The sequence below is a fragment of the Eptesicus fuscus genome, chromosome 15 (assembly GCF_027574615.1).
Source record: "Eptesicus fuscus isolate TK198812 chromosome 15, DD_ASM_mEF_20220401, whole genome shotgun sequence".
Taxonomy (NCBI): domain Eukaryota; kingdom Metazoa; phylum Chordata; class Mammalia; order Chiroptera; family Vespertilionidae; genus Eptesicus; species Eptesicus fuscus.
This window is the reverse complement of record NC_072487.1, coordinates 24,097,515-24,118,279: the sequence shown is the minus strand read 5'-3', so window position 1 is coordinate 24,118,279 and position 20,765 is coordinate 24,097,515. Positions and strand designations below refer to the sequence as shown.

Below are 20,765 nucleotides of genomic sequence, written 5' to 3'. Positions count from 1 at the left end.
ACTTTTTTTGTCATTTGTCTTTATATTCAATTGTTACCTATGTGCTTGTTTCTCCCATATCTTTAAAATTTCTCTATCTTGAAAATTCCCTTGTTCATATGTTATCTCTTTCTAATGTAGTCATCTCTCAGAATTAAACTCTAAAGATTATTTTAACTATGCTCCATTAGACACATAGATAAATCTCATTTTTTGTGCAAATAGTATGCTGATCATACACTGTTAATGTGCTATACCCAGAAATCGAGACATTTTAGGGCTGGAAGGAATTTTAAAGATGATCTCCAGTATTCTCATCTAACAGTCAGAAAAACAGAGGCTTGGGAAGATTAGGTTGAGTAACTTGTTACAAGTCACTGGTTGTTAGTAATGGAACCAAGACTAGAACCAAAATTTTATTTTCCTTGCTAGTCTCACTAAACTACATCACCAATTGGTAGTTGGGTCACAGGCATCATTGGTGTAAATAAATAACAAATCAGCCATCACCTCTGTTTTAAATTTCTTTGATAATCATTTCTCCTGGAAATGGATCTATATAGATATAAACATGACAAATTATATCACATTCAAAGGAGAGCAAACTCACATATCCAGGTAAAGTCATCTACATTAATTAGAGTAAAAATTTAGGAGAATACTAAATTGGAAAAAAAATGAATGTAATATTTTAGGCAATGTTATTTTCATGTCTGTGATACACTTTATTTAAAATAAATCAATAATTTTTAAATGGTATCATGCAAAGGGATAGTTTAAAGACTTTCATTTCTAAAAGACTAAAGAGAGTAGCACATAAATTTAGTCCTTGACAACCTGCAAGTGCCAGAGATATCATTAAGCTATTTGTGGAAAATAAGATGTGGACAGCTCAGGAAGATTATGAACACTTAGTCATCACAATACTTGGTATGTGCTGAATCACAGATAATCAGAGAGATAAATCCACTGGAAATAACAAATCCATTCCTTCCTTAAAGAATTCACCTTGGTTCACACTGAGAAGACAGTTTATTCTTATTGGAAATATTAAATTTAGGGAATTAAATGTTCTCTTATGCAATACGGGTAAATTTTTTCCCTAATAAATAGAAGATAAGAAGTGATTAGAGGTAAAAAAAAAAAAAAAGTTAGAACTAGGGACAGATACTTAACAGAAGCTTTTGTTGCAACACTTTTAAGTTTCTTTATATCACCTGCGTTATCTGTACTGTTCTGGGCCCAAATGCCTTTGTGCCAGATCTAACAGATTTCTGTCTGTGGCTACCTTTTTCAAAACAACAACAAATTAACAGTCAAAAACATGACTCATACAAATAACTCACATATAGGCTAAATATTTATTTAATTCTTTAGTGAGGTGAACCATCAGGATGGAAAAGATGGGTAAAGGAAGGAATAGAGGAGCAGACAACAGATAGTCCATTGGAAAGCTACGCTGAGTTAATAAATTCACTAGGAAGCACCTCTTTTTATACCTGCAAGACTGGGAACCCACAGCAACAGAATATCTAACTCCAGCTTGCCTATTTTTGTAAAAATTTTTATTGGGACACAGGCATGCCCAATCATTTACCAAGACTGCTACCTACCAGTCATCCAAGGCACGTGCCCAGGGGCCTTGCAGAGATCTCAAAGAATAGTTTGGGGGTAAAAGACATCTTAAATGATTTTCAACTTGAATTTAGGGTTTTTTCTTTGGAAGGCAAAATTAAAAGGGTTTAAGTGTTATTTGAGTAGATTTAATTATTTGATGAAAGCACTCTCAGATGTGTCTGAAAACAAGGAATGGCTATAGTTTGGAGTAAGATTACAACATAATTTTAGGTAACCTCCTTTTTTCCCTTCTCTCTCTCTCTCTCTCTCTCTCTCTCTCTCTCTCTCTCTCTCTCTCTCTCTCTCTCTCTCTAAAGCCAGGACACAGCACTGAAACTTTCAGGTTAGATAAGGAATCTCTGCTATCTGAGCAGATAACAGGAAATAATAACTTTTTACTATCTCTCCATAAGAGCAAACTAAATTCTTCTAAACCTTTTTTTCATCCCAACAGAGGACAAAGAAAAGAAAAATAGTCCTAGCTTTGCATTAATACATTTATTGACAAGCTCCTTTGAAAACTTCTCCCAATAAGTCCATCTAAACTGAGCAAATTTTACCAACATTTTTATAGATTTTATTACTTCAGAATTATTAATTCAAGGCAAACACAGATTTTATGTTTGTTTTTTGTATATTCAGTTTTCTATATCAAGTCAAGTTCTGTCCTTCACTATGTTCTTTCACATTCTGAACAATTTGCCTGGCTGGCATGGCTCAGTGGTTGAGCATCAACCTATGAACCAGGAGGTCATGGTTTAATTTGCAGTCAGGGAGGATGTGCAGAAGACAGCTGATCAATGAATCTCTCCCATCACTGATGTTGCTATTTCTCTGTCCATCTCTCTTACTCTCTGAAATCAATAAAAATATTTTTTTAAATGAACAATTTTAATTAAGAACAAAAAACTCTCCTCTTTGATATACAAAACCATATTTTTGTTACAGTTCTTTGCCATGATTATTCCCAGTGTAGTCTCAACTACACAACTAAGCTATCATTTTTTAATCCAATTTACTAATCTTTCAGAGAAACTGTAGAATAATCACAGTCTGTCATATACATATTAGCATTTTAGCAGTCCAGCAAAGCTTACATACTACATTATAAGATAAGGTGACCAGACGTCCTGCTTTTGGCGGGACAGTCCTGATTTTTAACAATTTGTCCCACATCCCGCGGCGTTTTAAAAAAGTCCCGATTTTTGGAAAGAATGCACGACAAGCTAGGGAACAGCGGGAGAACGGGAAGGGAATATACAGTTTTCGGCGGCCATGTGGCTATTTAGCCAGGATATGAGTTTTATATTATTTTTTGTTAATTTTATAATGTTAAACTTTAATAATAACAAATAATTGTTGAGAACTGATTATCGAGAACTGCTTATCAAAGTTCGCATTGTCGATCAGTTGTTAGAATTCGACCACCATTCTTTGGACTTAATGAACAATGGCATTTTTGGGGATTGGCAACGACGAAAACATTTTGTAACTGTCTCTCAGACGATACACATCGTACTGCGTGCTAGTAAGCTAGTTAAACAAGTGATGTCATTACAAATCAGCTATTCAGATAATTTAGGTAAGTAATTTATTATTCATAACATAAATTTTCTTGAATTTAGCAGACAGTACTCGTATTATTTATATTTTATAGTGGCGGCAAAAAGTCTAGCGCCAGCCTTGAAAGTGACATGACTTACGTTACGGCAAATTCAGAGGAAAAATAATACAAGTTAGTATTGTTATTATTTAGAAAGAAATATAGGATTAAAATAATTTTTAAAATATAGTTACTTTATAACAATCAAATTAATTTAATTTATAAACTAACAATAAAATATGTTCATGTAATTATGTACCTACTTACTGTGTTTTTAAGCAATATGTATATAATAATTTATAATATAATTTTAAATTATTGTTTTTAGATTTTTAACATAATGAGTAAGAAAAAAGAGATGCAAATTTAACGATGATCTAAGAAGTGAATTTCCTTTTATTAAAAAACCAAAAGCGATTACAATATAGACCAAATTTTTAATCAAGAACATCCCCCCCCAACCCCCCCAACCCCCCCCCCCCCCGGGCCCAAACTGGTTTGGCTCAGTGGATAGAGCGTCGGCCTGCGGACTCAAGGGTCCCAGGTTCGATTCAGGTCAAGGGCATGTACCTTGGTTTCGGGCACATCCCCAGTAGGGGGTGTGCAAGAGGCAGCTGATAGATGTTTCTCTCTCATCGATGTTTCTAACTCTCTATCCCTCTCTCTTCCTCTCTGTAAAAAATCAATAAAATATATTAAAAAAAAAAAGAACCCCTCCCCCCTCCCGGGTCAATGGTGTCCCACTTTACCAATGTTAAAATCTGGTCACCTTATTATAAGACCTCCACAGCCAAAAATGTACTTTTCACACCTTTGTAGATGGCAAAATTAATATGTTCATTAAAATGACCCAAAGATATAGTCACTTTATTACTTTAAATTAAAAGCAAAGATATAAGCCCGAGTCAGTTTGGGTCAGCGGATAGAGCCTCAGCCCAAGGACTGAAGGGTCCCTAGTTCAGTCCCAATCAAGGGCATATACCTCAGTTGCAGGCTTGATCTCAGTCCCTGGTAGGATGTGGGAGGCAACCAATCGATGTGTCTCTCTCTCTGTGTTTCTCTCCTTCCCTTCCATGCTCTTTAAAAATCAATGGGAAAATATCCTGAGGTGAGGATTAACAACAACAACAAAAAAACAAAGATATCAATAACAATTGGTGACCAGTGTTTCAATAATCTATCCTCCTTAGAAATTATACACATACCCATATGTTATTGTTTATTAACTTGATATTACTCTAAATTCTAAATTAATAAATATCTTGCAAATTATGTTTAACCTGCTACAGTACAGAAAATTATTACAGTTGAATTAAAAAGACTAAGAATTATAATTACATATATTTTAGAATACATAATTGCATTATTTTCTTAATCTTACATAATATATGGAGGTCACATTAGCTTATCAGTAAACCAGTATAATAAATTTAGGAAGTTAAAATTAACTGATCTCCTCATTAGATAATAAATCCAAATCTCAAAAATTTAAATAAAATATGTTGATTCCTCATACTGAAGAAATCAAGAAAAAGACACTTAGCTATTTATAACCTAAAATTATGAAAACAATTCATCTCTAAAGATTCACTTCGATTCTTCTACAAAAATGCTTCTGAGTTAGTATTGTTTGTAAGGAGGTTTTGTCGTTTTTCCTTTAAAAGGTCAGTGCATTCAGTGTATTAGAGTTCTTTTTTCTTCTTCTTGAAATTCTGGTAATATTACATTTTTGCAAGTACTTGTTAGCCTCTATAATTAGAAAATTCTCCTTTTTCTTAAGAGACTGTCTAATTTAATTCATTAATGTACTCTAGAAGTAGAAAAATATTTCATTTTCTAATCATGAGCAGTAAAAGGTTTTTTCGATTAAATGCTTGACCATCAACAGGACTTGAAACTTCAATTCTACCACCTCAGGCTCAGGGCACTAGGAAACACAGAACACACATTCTCAAAGGCTTGTTCTCCTAATCCGTGGAAACAGAATATTTTCTACATGGATTTGAGCACACCAATAGACAAACAATATAGACGAACTAACATATTGGTTGTTGGTCAAGAATCTGAAACAACAGCAGCTAAACAAACCAGAACAGAAAGAACCAGACCAGAAGAAAACTGAGAGTCAGAAAAGGTCAAGTTCTGTTGCTGTTGATGAGTCACTTCAGAAGTCTCTTTGTGGGCAACTCTACTTAACTAGTCCTAGCAGGTAAGCAAAGTACAATATTCAAAAAGATGAAAACATGACTCTCATACAAACCCAGAGGGAGCACATGTCACAGATTTACTTAGCTCATTTAATGAGAGAACCAGCAAGATGGTGTGGACATGAGAAACGTCCAAACATGTAGAGAATTTTATATTAGAGTTTATATGAGCAAAAAAATGACAATAATTGCTGGGAAGCAAGATCTCAAGCGCTCCAGGGAATGACAGTTTTGAAATTAACAAGGAAGATTACTTTCTCCAAGTAAGGTGGGGATTAGATTACTGGGTAGTTAACAAGGTTATGTGCTCTCTTGAGGGTGGTTATGCTTATTTCAAAGGTGTGGTTAACCTATAAGCACTCAAAAAATGTACAGGGCTTGCTTAAGGCAAAGATAAAACCTTTTACTAAAGAAGTTATATGCCTAGGGCATGACTACCAATCATGACCTGCCCAGTTAGGAGTTTTGTGATTAGATCACCCTGTGAGATTACTTTCTGGTGACGATATAGCTGGTTTAGAAGAGAATTAGAGGAAAGGTTGATATATTTTCTGAAAAAAGACATGTGAAATCATTTTGTTAAGTTAGAGTTTCTCTGAGAAAATGTTTAATGTCCAGCAGGATAGTAAAACCATAACCTTTGAGATTATTTTTTAGCTAGACAAAATTCATTTTCATGTCATCCAGACACAAATCTATAAGCCAAGTTCTAACTTGAAAAATCTGGGCCAAATTAATAGTAAATAGCAAGTCGCATAAGGGTAATCCCATAGATAATTAAAATAATGGTTTGCTGGACTTCTAAGGCCCTTAAAAAGACATTCAAATTATTTACATATTTCCAAAGCCATTCATTCTCTCTTTGGTTGTGTCCAGTCTACTGAAATATTCATTTACATTACAGTGTTTTTTACTTATAGCATTTCCTTTTGATTCTTTCTTTGAATTTCCATCTTTCTGCTTTTTTTATCCACCTGTTCTTGCATATTGCCCATTTTTTATTAGATCCCTTAGCATATTAACACAACTATTTTAAATGTTCAGTCTAATAACTCCAAAATCTGTGCCATATCTGAGTCTGTCATTTCTCCTTTGGGTATTAAACCACCTTTTCTTAGGAAGAAGAAAGGTTAGCCCGTGGGAGATGCCGATGGCCCCTCAAGGAACATTTTTTGTCTTCATCAATAAATATTTACCTATTTACTCTATGCTTTACTTTTTTTCAAACTATAAAACAATGTGTCAGTAGAGTATCATTCCATCAATAGAGTGGTCCATCAGCCATTACCCAAAATTATCCACAAGTAAAAAGATCTCTAGGCACTTGCTACTCAAAGTGTGGTCCATTTACCAAAAGCATTGGTGTACTCCTTATTCATGCTGCGTAACTCTACAACTCGGCCAGGTAAACAGCAAACATTGTCTCACAGCTTCTGTGAGTAAGAGTTTGGGCAGAGATTCACTGAGTGCCCCCGGCTCAGAGTTCCTTAGCAGCAAGTCTGCAATCGCCACGTCTGTTGGGGCTGCAGTCACTTAAGGCTGGATTCAGGGAGGATCTGGCTTCCAAACGCACCCGCACAGCCTGTAGCAGCTGGCAGCCTAGCTTCTCGCTTAGCTGTGGTCCAGTAAATAGTAGTTCCTTATCATGTAAATCTCACAGGAGAACGGCCCACAGCCTGGCAGATGGCTCTCATTAGAGCAAGTAATATGCCCCAGACAGAAACCAGTCTTTTTGTTACCTTTTCTCAGGAGTGACATCCCATCATTTCACCATATTCTGTTCCTTGGAAACAAGCCCATAGGCCAGTTCACAAACAAGGGCAGGGAACTCGGCAAAGATGTAGACACACCGGGGAAGAGGGGGTTCTCGGCAGATATCGTAGAGGTTGCTATCTCTACGGGCATCAGCTGGGAGCTTGTTAGAAATGCAGGATGACAGAGCAGTGAAGAGAATCTGAATTTGAACAAGATTCCACAGCGATCTGTATGTGCATTAAAGGTTGAGAAGAGCTGTTCTAGAGAGCAAGCCCCACGCACCTTATCCTGTTGCAGAGAATATCGCCTCCCTAGTTTTACTCAGTTAATATTACTTTCTAATGAGGGCAAAGATAAGTCTTCCTTGCAGTGCAGTACTCCCCTACTCAACACATAGGAAAAATCTATGGCTGCAGATAGCAGATTAGAAATAGAATTTCTAATTGATATATTTATCAATTAGAAAGAAAAGGGGGACATAATGACTGACAAACAGGATCTAATCTGAAAATCAAGAAAGTACTAAAAGAAAAAAAAATTTACTGAAAGAGAAGATTACATATTTGGGTGGGAAGGATGTCTGGAATCAAAAAAGGGACTTGGATGCTATTTCCTCAACACCCTTAAGTGCACTGCTGAATAACTACTCATTAGAAATATTCTGTTTATACTTGATTCTGCATGGTTCTGTTTACCTAGAGAAGTGTGTGGCATATTTTATTAGAAATATACCCAGCAAAAATTATAATATCAAAGCAGAAATGCTTAAGTGAGTTTCAGATCTATTATCCCTTTACCAAGTACATTTTATATCTCAGGGATGCTTAAACGAATAATCTATATTCAATATTTGAAATCTTTCCATAAAAAATACTAATAACTTTCACCTGGCCTGTGTGGCTCACTGGTTGAGCATCGACCTATGCACCAAAGAGGTCACTAGTTCGATTCCCGGTCAGGGCACGTGCCCAGGTTGTGGGCTCGATTCCCAGGAAGGGGTGCTCAGGAGGTAGCCAATCGATGTTGACGTTTCTCTCTCATTGATGTTTCTATCTCTCCCTCTCCCTTCCTCTCTCTAAAATCTAAAAACAATAAAAACACTAATAACTTTGGTGTAAACATTTTACATTTTCCTCAAATTCTAGTTAGTGGAAAAGATAAAGTTACATTGGCCTTTTAATCCTTTATAGGAAAATAAATGCCCTAAGGGAGAAATGAAAGCCTCTGACCTACTTATCAAAAAATGTAGTAGATGAGGTTAAGCCTTTATTTTTCACCTTCAGTGAGATACGAGGGCCAACTCCTACCGGCCTGTGTGACCTGTTTGTTAAATTTTCAGTTTTATGAACTAGTTTTTAGTCACAGTCGCTCTTACACCTTAAAGTGTGTATTTATATAAACCTACAAATGAATAAGTTATATGAAAAGTAAGGTAATAAGTACTCAAAACACATCACTTGGTAATTATTTACTGCATTTTACTATTAGTTATTTTCTGGGGTTATTTAAAACATGTATTGTTTCTATTGGGTGAAATACTATCTAATGCTGCACTACTGAGACTCTCTTACCAACCCTGTGCTTAGTGATATCACATTGGTAGATTGAAACTGACCGTGGTAGGAGTATTGACAGCACGGCACTGGAAGTCACTATAAATCAGAACCTGACCTTGATTTTGTGGTCATAAAGCAGTGATAGGGAAAATGTGAATACCGCAGATTAAACTGAAAAGGGGGCCGAGTCTTTAGCTATTACATTATCAACAGCACACGCAGACAGGGAACTATTCTTCACATATTCAAAACCCATTATCCAATTTAGCAAAGTTGCTCACACCACTGACCAACCAGCAAGGTGCAGGCATAACTAGTGCTGAGGCACATAACTAATGCTGCAGCTGAAACAGGTTTCGGTTTAGCACATATAATTTGTTCTGGCGTGAAAGGTAGTTTAACAGTAGATCACGTATGAACTTTAATGACAGAATTATTGAGAAAAGAGTTCGTGGATCAGGAGCAGTTCTACTTGTTGAATTGTGGTTGAACTGCAACCACAGGTTCAGTTTAGCAAAAATGAACAAAAGCATTCTCTGAGACTCAACTAGTTACATGAAATTCACAATAAAAGGCACTATATATTTTAGTGTTATTTGTAAAGTGTGTGCTACACATCTTTTATGCCGGTACAATTTCTAGTGTGTGTGTGTGTGTGTGTGTGTGTGTGGTTTTCCAGGGAGCCAGTTGTTAAGCATCTACCAGCTCACCACCCTGCATCCTCCCTTCCCTCCCACTGTAAGCACAGCTACTATGTTTACAGAGAAGCACTTTACATATCCTAGTCTTCCATGTAAAAATACCGTTTTAACTTCTAAATTAGAAAAATGCACATGGTACAAATGTGGGGAGTCTGTGTTTCTGCTACATCATTGCAAAGAATTTCAACCCAGGTGACTACACTCTGCATGTATGTATTGAAAGCACTCAGGAAACCAATTTCACTACATTAGGATATGGAAAAGGAATTGACTTCACAGGCATCTAAGTATCCGTTGGACCTAAAACCTGAGGGAACAAGACTGCAAACTCCTATCCAACCAGCAGAAACTGTACAGATCTCAGGAGCAGGCCTGGTGGATGGAGTTTATGTTTAAAACTGGGGCGGGGGGGGGGGGGGGCGGGGGGGGGCGGGGAGGGGGCGGATCACATGTGCCCCTTTCACATAAACCAGATGCAGCTTTTGAATTTATCAAAACAACATCCATCAGTCAACTGTGCTGCTGATAGTGTTTTTATGTATGTAATTTAGTCTTTGGGGAAATAACTCTTCTATAAGGTCTTGGGAAAAGAGTGAACTGTTTTAGTTATTGTTCAGTTCCCCAAATAAACAACATAAATGGAGGGAGACAAAAGCTGACTGATATAAAAATGGAATCCTCTCTTGCCCAATTAGAAACAAATTTTATTGTCAGTTTTTAACTGACTGGGAAAGCGGAGGAAAACTCTGGGAACCGCAGGGACTTGTGGATGGCTTCTCCCCTGAAGCGCTCATTCCGAAGCAAAGGCTGTGGGTGGGAATGCACACTGTCTCCTAGACTGCACGGACAACAACATCTTTGCGGATCCTCTGCGAGAAGAGTTAGAGGAGTGCTTTACAAATAAACTATTAATAAAACTGCTGGAAATGTTAACGGTGGGCAGGCAGAAAATCTCCTGTGATCATCAAATTGAGGATGTGGTGAATTTGGAGAGAGAGCAAATTTGGACACAAGAAGGTTATGCAAAGTGAACATGCAGATAAACTGGGATAAGCTGCTGGAAAAACAATATTCCAAGCATATTTGAAACAGCTCTTTCATTTAGTACATACAGATGCTTTTGATTATGTTTGTATATTTAGAAATAAATATGGGTAGAAAAGCGAGCTTCCGCCAACTACAAATCTGAAAACAATGTCGATGGGTTTCCTCCGATTTGAAACTAGGATTAGAGCATCATGTTAAAAAGCAAAGCAAATCTGGCTTCCTTTCCGCTTGTTCATTATTATGGACTTGCTTGAAAAGTAGTCTTTCTCCCTTCTAATGCATATGACAGCCTGCTGGACGTTTGGGATTTAGGTCATGGATATGGTGGCTTTCACAGTAGGAATGCATAACTACGAGATGGCTTGCTTTTATCTGATTAATCCATTCTCATAAATAAAAGGGGAGAAACAGTGAAAGAGAGCCTGGAGAGAGATATGAGAACATGGTGCTGACCAGGCCTGTAGTCTGACAAGACAGAGTGAGTGATGTCCTTATCTGGAAGACACAATTCCGCAGTTCAAGTGCATACTGCAGTCAAGATACAGGCATGTTAAAGAGGAGATGCATGTTTATCTTGGAGCAGAACACAATCTGATTGTTATTTCAACCCAAATGGTCAGAGCTAAAATTTCTATCACTGCATTCACATAGAGCTCAAACTTCTGGCTTTAGCCATGGGTTTTTACCAGCTAAGCCTTTTGCTGGAGTTCCTGAGCGGCAAAAAGCGGTGTAACTTGCCTCCTCTATAACGTGCAGAATTTTCTCAGAGCAGAAACAATTTAGTGAGCAAATGGCCACAGGAATGGCAAAGAATCGGAGACAAAGGCAGGGTGGAGGGAGATACTGAGATGATCTGTCCCACAGAATCTTCTTATCAAATAACATCTCAATACCAAAAGCAGACACAAGTGACAGCTGAGTCCCCCAGCTGAACGAAATCGTCTTTACTGGGCAGAAATCAGGCTTTGTTCACAGACTGTTTTACCACATCCACTGAGTCCCGTGGCTCACTGCAGCTCAGACGACACCCAGGATGTGGTTTTCAGGCCTCCGTGCCAGGCCACTTTGCCCAAAGGTCATGTAGGCCGACAGAGGCAGGGGCAGGTTCCTCATTCACCACCACAAAGCAAGTTGACTAGTTTGTCATCTCCCTCTTTCACTGAAAATTTGACCGCATTCTCTCTTTCTGGGATCCCACTGAGCCAATTCGTAACCTTTGTATTCTTTCAGTATTAAAATGAGAGTCTGAAAGAAAACATAGATCTGGAAAAGTTTATTATGAAGAATATTTGCTCTTTCAAGATCCTTCCTTTCAAGTTCTACCACAGACCCAGCTCACCTCCTGCTTAAAAAGGACGTGAAATGTCAGCATTCACCCCGTCTAAAGTGCAGCAACTAAGGGCCAGGGCGGGAGAGAGGGAGCAGGGAGAGAGGAAAGGACATCCACTCTGCTGGATCAGTTCGTGCAAACTTTTTTTTTTTTTGGTAAATGTCCTACTTGTGTGTTTGCTCCCTTTGTTTAACTCATTTCAGCAAGTGTTTGCAGAACACCTGTGCCGTGCTCGTACCAATTATTACCTCCGAACAAACACAGTCATGTTTGGCGTGTGATTCACACCTTGACGTCCACTTCCTTTCGGAGATACTAGCTCGCAATCTGCACCTTGAAGATAGGAGTAACCTTGCGCCGGTTCCCCAGCGGCCCAGGCCTGTGGATGACGAGGCGTGGGATTGCACGCTGGGAACGTTTCAATACTGAAATGCTCTTTCCAGAAGCTGCCTCTGACCGTGACATGATTTACTTAAATAAAAATAAAAAATGTATTTTCTTCTAGAAGCAAACATGTCACTGGCCCACAGCAGAGCCCAAGGGAGGGGCGCTCCTGACAGATGGTCCAATCTGACGAAATCATTCAGCCCTTGAATGAACACTAACTGAGCACCTACTAGGTGCCCAGCACTCTTGTACGTCTTGAGCACAGAGCCGTGAAGAGGACACTCTGTGCACTCTGTGGCACTTGCATGCCAATGGGGAGACAGAAAAGAAGTAGACAAATAAGAAGCAGAATGATTTCAACTAGTGATGAATGTTATGAAGGGAGCAGAAAAACCAGAAATGTGATATGGGGGTTGTATATCATGTCCCCTCTCCAAAGAGCGGGACACAGATTCAATCATAAGGAGGGCCTCCCACCTCTCGCCATTCTCAGAGTAAGGTTACGGGACCTTATAAGACCTCAAGTGAAAGAACTGCATGGTCTCCTGCCAACATAGCCAGTCTCCTCTCTCTCTCTCTCTCTCTCTCTCTCTCTCTCTCTCTCTCTCTCTCTCTCTCGTCTACTCTCTTCTTAATCGATGGTCAGACTTCATAAGGACTGACATGAACAATAGTGAGAATGGGTGGGGCAGCTACTGGAGACTGAAGTGACCCTGTGCTTTAGTTCTGTGGTGGATTGCTCATGCTTCCAAGGTTCATCAGCAGGAGCACAGCCACGCCTCAGCTCCGGGAGAAAGCAGTGAGTGTGAGCAAGCTGCCTGCAGCTCCAGGAAATGGATGGGCAGCGTGTGAACCGGCCGGCCCAGGGCTCCCACAGTGGGAAGCTGTTTACTCTCTCACCGAGGACAGAGAGTGAGACACAGTCGATCTGTAATCATTATCAGCCAGATCAACGCGTTCTAACTGACCCGCTTTCGTCAGTTTTTTCCCCCAACTGTGGTTCAATGGCCTGTGAATGTTTGCTTTCAGAAGAAAAGAATTTTTTTATTTAAATAAATCATGTCACGGTCAAAGGAAGCTTTTGTTACTTCATAGTCTACTCCTCTCTTATTCATATTGTGCAATGAATTTTTTTTAAATTGTATTTGATGCAGCCACTGTGTGGCTCAGGCAAAAATCTCTGAAATATTATCCTAAGTGTGTTTTAACCCTTGAGTGACACACTTTTCTGGGAATGTGAATTACTATGTTTTGAGGCCCCCAAATTATGACTATTTGTAAAAGGGAAAAAAAAAAATCAATCATTGCTTACGACACACCTAAAGAGATGGAAGAAATAGAAGACATGGCTTCTTTCTTAAAGGCACTTTAAATTTAGTCAAAGAAACAGCTCCAAGACACAATAATAGGTAGCAATGCAAGACCGTACAAAATTAAGCCAAACCGTGAGGTATAAACTAATAGGACTGCAGAGGAGGCTGGGAGTAGCAAGTAGGGTTGAGGGAAGAAGTGGGACTTGAAGGATGGAGTGGATTTAGGGAGGCAGAGAGTAAAAGTATTTCAAGTGAGGGGACTAGCCGGGACACACCGAGAGCCGAGCCCGGGCTGGGAGACTCGCATGGGACAGGGTGGGCATGTGAACAGATGCAGCCGTGCTCGTTTGGGGAGCTCTCGGGAAATGCTCTCCTTTCCATTGCACCAGCAATGGACACAGCGTGTTCTATCAGCTACGGTTGCCTGACTGGAGACATTTGCAAGACTTTGGCTCATCCTGATTTTCTAGGCTCCTCAGTGGACTTAGGCAAATTGTTGCTGATTTGTAAATAGTTGTCGTATTACAGTCTCTTGATGGCTCTTGGGGGTGTGTGGGTGAACTGGAACATAAAAACTGCCAGAAAGTCTCCTTCCCCAACAGGTCACTGCAAGGTCATTGAGATGACACCGCAAATAGAAAAGCTAATATATGATGATACAATGATTCCTTAATTTCTACCCATTTCTCCTGTTAGACCTACTAAGTTTACATCCTTCTGTTTGTGAACACCTCAGTGAAATGATTTTCACTGGTTACCTTCCACAGAATTTGTTCTCAGTGTTTTCTTGGAAAAGATAAGGAAATCACCCAATCACTTTATTGAATATCCTATCAAAAAGAAGGATTTTTAAATTGTACTTTGTGCTTTTTATATTTATACATATATATTTTATCCTGTAATCTTAGATCTTTGAAGTCCCTGGTAGAAATTCCATCTCTCCTAATGTTTGTTCACCACATTCACTAAATGCAAAGTTTGCCTTCAGTTATGGATTAACTCCTAACCAGGAAATATTTTTTACAAAAATGAATGCATATATTTGAAGACAATAGGCTCCTTTCTCCCTTATGGCTTGAGTCACTTGTGACTGAGTGCCTTTGATAATTCTAGAAACCTATCAATTTGAACTAGCCATGGATGTTAAAGAGAATTAGCAAAGCCCAGACTCTTGGGTTAAAAGATTCCAACTGAAAAACACACACAACAGGAATCCATTTCAAACCATAAAGAATGTGACTAGGACCCCTGGTGGCCAAACGTGTCCCTGCCTCCCAGTCCAGGCACCACAGTCTTTATAGGAGCCACATCTCTCCAACTCCAAGAACAAAGGAAATGATGCGAGTTCCTGCAGCCTCCCTTTTCCCACCTCCGCCAGAACCACCACACACCTGATGTTAGCAAACGTTCCGTTGAAGTGTAAGACCCACAAAGAAATTATGTTTTGTGGCTTTAAAGACAGATTTCTCCAAGGTAGCTTAGAACTATCAGAAGAAATACACACCTAGAAGGCACTTAGGGGAGTGTTAGAACCTTCTCAGAATTCCATACCCCAATTTTGATTGGGGCTGCCCCTGACATATTTGAAGCAAATAAATCTACAGAAACTATCTGTACACTGCATCTTGCCAAGTGTATCAGCCTAGTATAATGGTACCCTTTTGGAGTCAAGAAATATTAGAGCAATTTGGTTCCTCTTAGAAACAAGGAATTATTGATTACTATATATGTTCATAAATCATAAAGAGAACAGACCTCCTCTGTACTCTCAAATCTTTTCCATTTCTTCATCTGTAAAATGGGGATAAAAATAATTTACCTGTGGTAGAGAATTACTACAATGAGTGTTGAGCTTCCATAATGATGCCTGGCACATTATCACACAAAAAAAATAGAAGCTGTAACAATGATTATGATAATTCCTAATTTCTACACATTTCTCCTCTCCCCACCTCTTAGCATTAACACACAAATTCTCAAGTAAACTTGGATAAACTATTAATGTGGCCAAAGAGAGCATACGTTTTTTAGCTGAGAACCTGAGATTCAGTATGAAATTTCCAGGCATCTTGGTCAGGGTCAGGGATGCAGTGGGAGTTTTACTGTCTCTTTTGGAGCTTGATGCGTCTGGCAGGAAGCGAGTTCCTTGATTAGGATTCCCGCCGTTGGTCAGCAGTTTTCAAAAACATCCTGAGATCAAGTGAATTTAGTCTATGAATTTAAAATTATGGGCTGGCCGAAACCGGTTTGGCTCAGTAGATAGAGCGTTGGTCTGCGGACTGAAAGGTCCCAGGTTCGATTCCGGTCAAGGGCATGTACCTTGGTTGCAGGCACATCCCCAGTAGGGGTGTGCAGGAGGCGGCTGATCGATGTTTCTCTCCCATCGATGTTTCTAACTCTCTATCCCTTTCCCTTCCTCTCTGTAAAAAATCAATAAAATATATTTAAAAATAAATAAATAAGTAAAATCATGGGCTGAAGAAGATAGAATCCAAATGAATGTTGGGTCTTTCAAGAACGTAGGCTAACTGGAAGGTCTTTCCTCTCTCCCCCTTCTCTGTAGGTTAATCTCAGAGCCACGGACGCCAGGCTCATGCGCCAGCTGCTTGTTATCAATGAGAGCATTGAGTCCATCAAGTGGATGATTGAAGAGAAAGCCACCATCACCAGCCGAGGCAGCAGTCTCAGTGGCAGCCTGTGCAGCTTACTGGAGAGTCAGAGCACCTCCCTGCACGGCAGCTACAATAGCCTACATGACGGCAGCGATGGGCTGGATGGCATCTCTGTGGGGAGCTACCTGGACACTTTGGCAGATGATGTCCCAGGCCATCAGACCCCGTCAGACTTGGACCAGTTCAGTGACGGCTCCGTAATAGAGGACTCCCAGGCACTGCACAAGCATCCCAAATTGGATTCTGAATACTACTGCTTTGGCTAATGACCCAGGTTTTTTGCATGGGATTAGTGTGCAATTAACTTGTATTTATCTCTCTTCTCTGCTGCTATATTTTTGGTGTGATTTTTTTTTTTACATGATAACCTTTAAAAAAAGAAGCATATTTTGAAACTGCTTGATGATATTTCTGTTGCTCCTAATATTTCTAATCTGGATTCATCTATTTTTCTCTCTTACATCTCTATTTTTATTTATTACAATGATTTTTTTTCCTCTCCCTTCTTTTACAGTGGCACAAATAAAGAAGGGGGAAAGAATAAGCAATAATTATGTTTTTGCTTTTGTTTTCAGAGCAAGGGGTCAGGGATTACATCAAAAAACTTTGCTACATTTTTCAATAAACCAAAGTCTGATGACAGCTAATTTTGTTGCTTGCATTCCTAAATGATTCAAAGTGTCATTGTCTAGAAGATACCGAGGTTTATTACTGTTTTATAGAGTAGACTGAACAAAATGCTTGGGACCAAGTTAGGTATTATTTCCAGTTCACAACTTCCTAGCATAAAAATCAACAAAACTGTTAGTCACGCATTTTTATGGCAATCATTTGGATGACCCAACTATATGAAATCTATTCAGTTCAACTTGGTGTTCATAGTGTAGATCAGCACTTTCTCATCAGTGATTCTTTTATTTATTTTTAAAATCTTTACCCAAGGATATTTTTCCATTGATTTTTAGAGAGAGTGGAAGAGAGAGGGAAAGACAGAGAGAAACATTAATGTGAAAGAACCACATCAACTGGTTGCCTCCTGCATGAGCCCCCACCAGGGCCCAGGCCAGGGAGGAGCCTGCAACAGAGGTACTTGCCCTTGACTGGAATCAACCTGTGACCCTGTGGTCCTCAGGCTGATGCCCCATCTACTGAGCCAAACTGGCTAGGGTTTCTCATCAGTGATGCTAACTGAAATGGTAGACTATGTTGTATGGTAACACTTGATTCTCCCAAATTTCAAAGATAATTGAGATCAGATATGATGGTGATTAGAGGTTAAGCCTCAGCGGTGAGGAATGTCTGGCCCGCAGGCCATATAAGGCCCACGAAATCATTTGGTCTGGCCCTGCTAAGGCATTAGGGGTGAGTTAATTAGATGTTTAACCAAATATAGCAGGCTAATTTTTAAGTTGATAACTTTGTATGTTGAATAATGTTATAAATACCCAAATGGCCTTTGGCTGAAAAAAGGTTCCCCACCCCTGGGTTAAGGGGTCCTAAATTTAATTGTATTTTGAGATTTTGTTAACATTCACTTATATGCATTTTGCAATTGCAATTGGATATATAAAAACTTAGATAATACATATGGATGGATGGATAAATATAGTACATGCAAAGCAGAATCACTATTCACTTATATGGTATCATTTCATCCTGCGGTGGATAATCTCTTAATTTTGATGTGATATTATTATTCCTCCACATTTCCTTTACCTTAATGATTCCTAGTGAGTTAATCTATTGAGATGTCAAACTGTATTTTGTAATGATACGTGTTTCTGCACAAAATATTTTACAATATGAATCAAAAAGTATTCCTATTTAAACTAAAAAATGTCCATATTTAAGACATGGTCTCCCCAAAATGTCCTTTGTTACTATGTACCTATAACACACTTGTCAAAATGTATTGTTTGTTTCCAGGACATATATTATTCAATTTACGATTAAAATCTATAGGGTCTATATTCTACACTGGTCCTTTTTCATAAACTTCTTGATATAATGTTCGTCACAACAATTTCATAATGTGGGTGGGGACTGTCTGCCTTCTATGTTTGAGAAACTAAGACATACAGAAGGTAGGTAAATGGGTCAAATCACCCAGTAAGTGTCAGAACTGGGATTTGAATTTGGGTATATCTTATTCCTAACAATAACACTCAGTAGACTCTTTTGTACCTATTGAAGTTAAATAATAAAGCACAAATGAGAAAGCAAATATAAGTCGATGACGAAAAGAAAAAAGCAACCAACCATTTCCCTTCCAATCAGTGGGACCTGCATTTTCCAATACTGAGCTTCCCAACCATTTGTTGAAATCACATGTCCAGAGTCAGGTTTGTACCTATAGGCGAATCAGGGAGTTGACCACATACCAACTGTTCCTTGTATATTTCACCCTTTCTGTTTTCTTTTTCATTCCGTTAATGAAAGCTGGTTGGTTGGCTATTTTGTTTGGATTTAATCTGAAGTTAAATCGAGCAATTTTTAGCACACATGACCTAGTTGAGAAAACATTCTTAGAAATATGACTGATAAATTTCAAACAGAGGGTAATGAAATATGTAACCCTATGTCTGCACCATTGCAAGAAGAATGTCCCCAATAAGAGGGAGGTGGGCAGAGAGCAAGACGATATGAAGCATCAAGAGCAAATTCTAAGCCCCTCAAAACCCAGCATTTGGCTAGATCAAGGCAGAACACATGGAAGATTATTTGTATCCTTGGATCACAGTTTCAGATGATAAATTCAATCTGGCAAATTTCTTTTACACCCTCCTTTTTTCAATCAGCTTTCCTTGCTTTTGTCTATTCCATACCTTCTATAAGTCCCCCTTCTGTAGAAAGGAAATGAAAAGCATAGGAGTATACTATGAGAGAAGTATGTGGACTAGTTTTCATTTATACATTATATTTTAAAGAACCTGTAATAAACTTTGGCAGCGTATGTAAGGAAAATTTTTTTTGGCTCTATTAGTTTCAATATTATATGTGCTTTACAGTTATGCCTACTTTTTTCAAAAGATACCAAATATGGACTCAGTGATTTTGACATATGGAGTCACATATAAGCCAACAATATTTTGATAGTTGAGTTTACTAAGAGGAGGGGAATATGAAATTTATACAACACTAACTAATTACTAACATATTCATTGGTCTCAAGAGAACAAATGCATTTTCTAATAAGGAATCCCCATTACTAATGCCTGACCTGCAGCATCTGATGTTCGCTCTCTGTCAGCACCATAAGGAAATGGGGTAGAAATGTTAAAGCAAAAGTGCCTTCCAAACTATTCTGCGTGGACTGAGTCGTGTTCTCCCAGGAAATGGAATTTTCCTCCGTTACATTAATCTCCCTCTTTTTATAAACTCGTTTGTCTTATGAGAGGGAGATAATTGAAGGTAAGGAATTTAGACAGCTTAAAGCTAGTACATTTTGAGAGTTTTGCAAAGAAATGAACTCTAGATGACTAATGCAGAAGTCTTGACTCAACTTCAAAGAAACTCCAATATTTATACTACCAGTCAGCCCCAAATTCCATAGCATAGTTTTAAGTATTTGTCAAAGTTTAGAAATGCAGTGAGGAGTCTTTGCTGTTTGGTGGATTATAAAGGCCCTTGGAGTTCCATGAATAACTTCAATTAGGCATCTGTATCCCCAACTCATCAGAACACAATCACGTGCATGATGCCAAACTAAGTGGTTATTTTGGGGAACTCATCTTACTGGCATCACAGCAGTGGCGAACACATTTGATCACTTTTATTATTTATTTTTAATTTACTGCTTTTAAAGAGAGAGTAGAAGGGGGAAGGAAAGAAAGAGAGAGAGAGAGAGAGAGAGAGGCGTTGATTTGCTGTTCCACTTATTTATTGGTTGATTCTTGTATGTGCTCTGATCAAGAATCAAACCTGCAACTTTAGCAAATCAGGATGACACTCTAGCCAAATGAGCTACAGAGCTAGGACTGATTACCCCTTTCTTTCTTTTTTTTTAAATTTTATTTTTTATTGATTTCAGAGAGGAAGGGAGAGGGAGAGAGATAGAAACATCAATGACGAGAGAGAATTATTGACCAGCTGCTTCCTGCATGCCCCCTACTGGGGAGGGAGCCTGCAACCCTGGCATGTGCCTTGACCTGGAACTGAACAGTGACCTCCTGGTTCATAGGTCAATGCTCAACCACTAAGCCATGCAGGCCAGGCTTGCCCCTTTCTTAAAAGACTGTCTTCCTTTGGCCTCACTCTCTTTTGGATCTCCTCATTCCCCACTGCCTGCTTGTGAGCATACCCCGGGGCTCATTTCTTCTCAGATTTCTGACCTTCAGACAAGAGAGTACCTCTGCTCAATGCTGGCGCCTCTTCTCTTGCCTGGGACTTCATCCAGCTCCACAGTTTTCAATGTCACTTAGGTGCTAAGATTCCCAAAAGTGCACCTCTGGCCCCAGTCTCTCCCTTGAACTCAAGTCCCCATGTCCAACTGCCCACACAGCATCTCTGCTTAATGTCTGATCAGCAACTCAATGTAAACATATCCAAAACTGAAAATTGGTTATGGTCTGTAATATTCCCCAGTTCAAAACATGATG

At 38.9% G+C, this 20,765-nt stretch overlaps 1 protein-coding gene across 1 annotated transcript in view; it reads left to right on the top strand.

Annotated features, from left to right (window-relative positions):
• Window positions 1-17,070, top strand: part of LURAP1L (leucine rich adaptor protein 1 like) — a 44,794-nt gene extending 27,724 nt beyond the window's left edge. The window contains exon 2 of the mRNA XM_008145012.3: window positions 16,059-17,070. Within this exon, the coding sequence (XP_008143234.2) occupies window positions 16,059-16,433 (375 nt within the window). The 3' untranslated portion in view covers window positions 16,434-17,070. The remainder of the gene's footprint in view (window positions 1-16,058) is intronic.
• The last annotated feature ends 3,695 nt before the right edge of the window (window positions 17,071-20,765 follow it).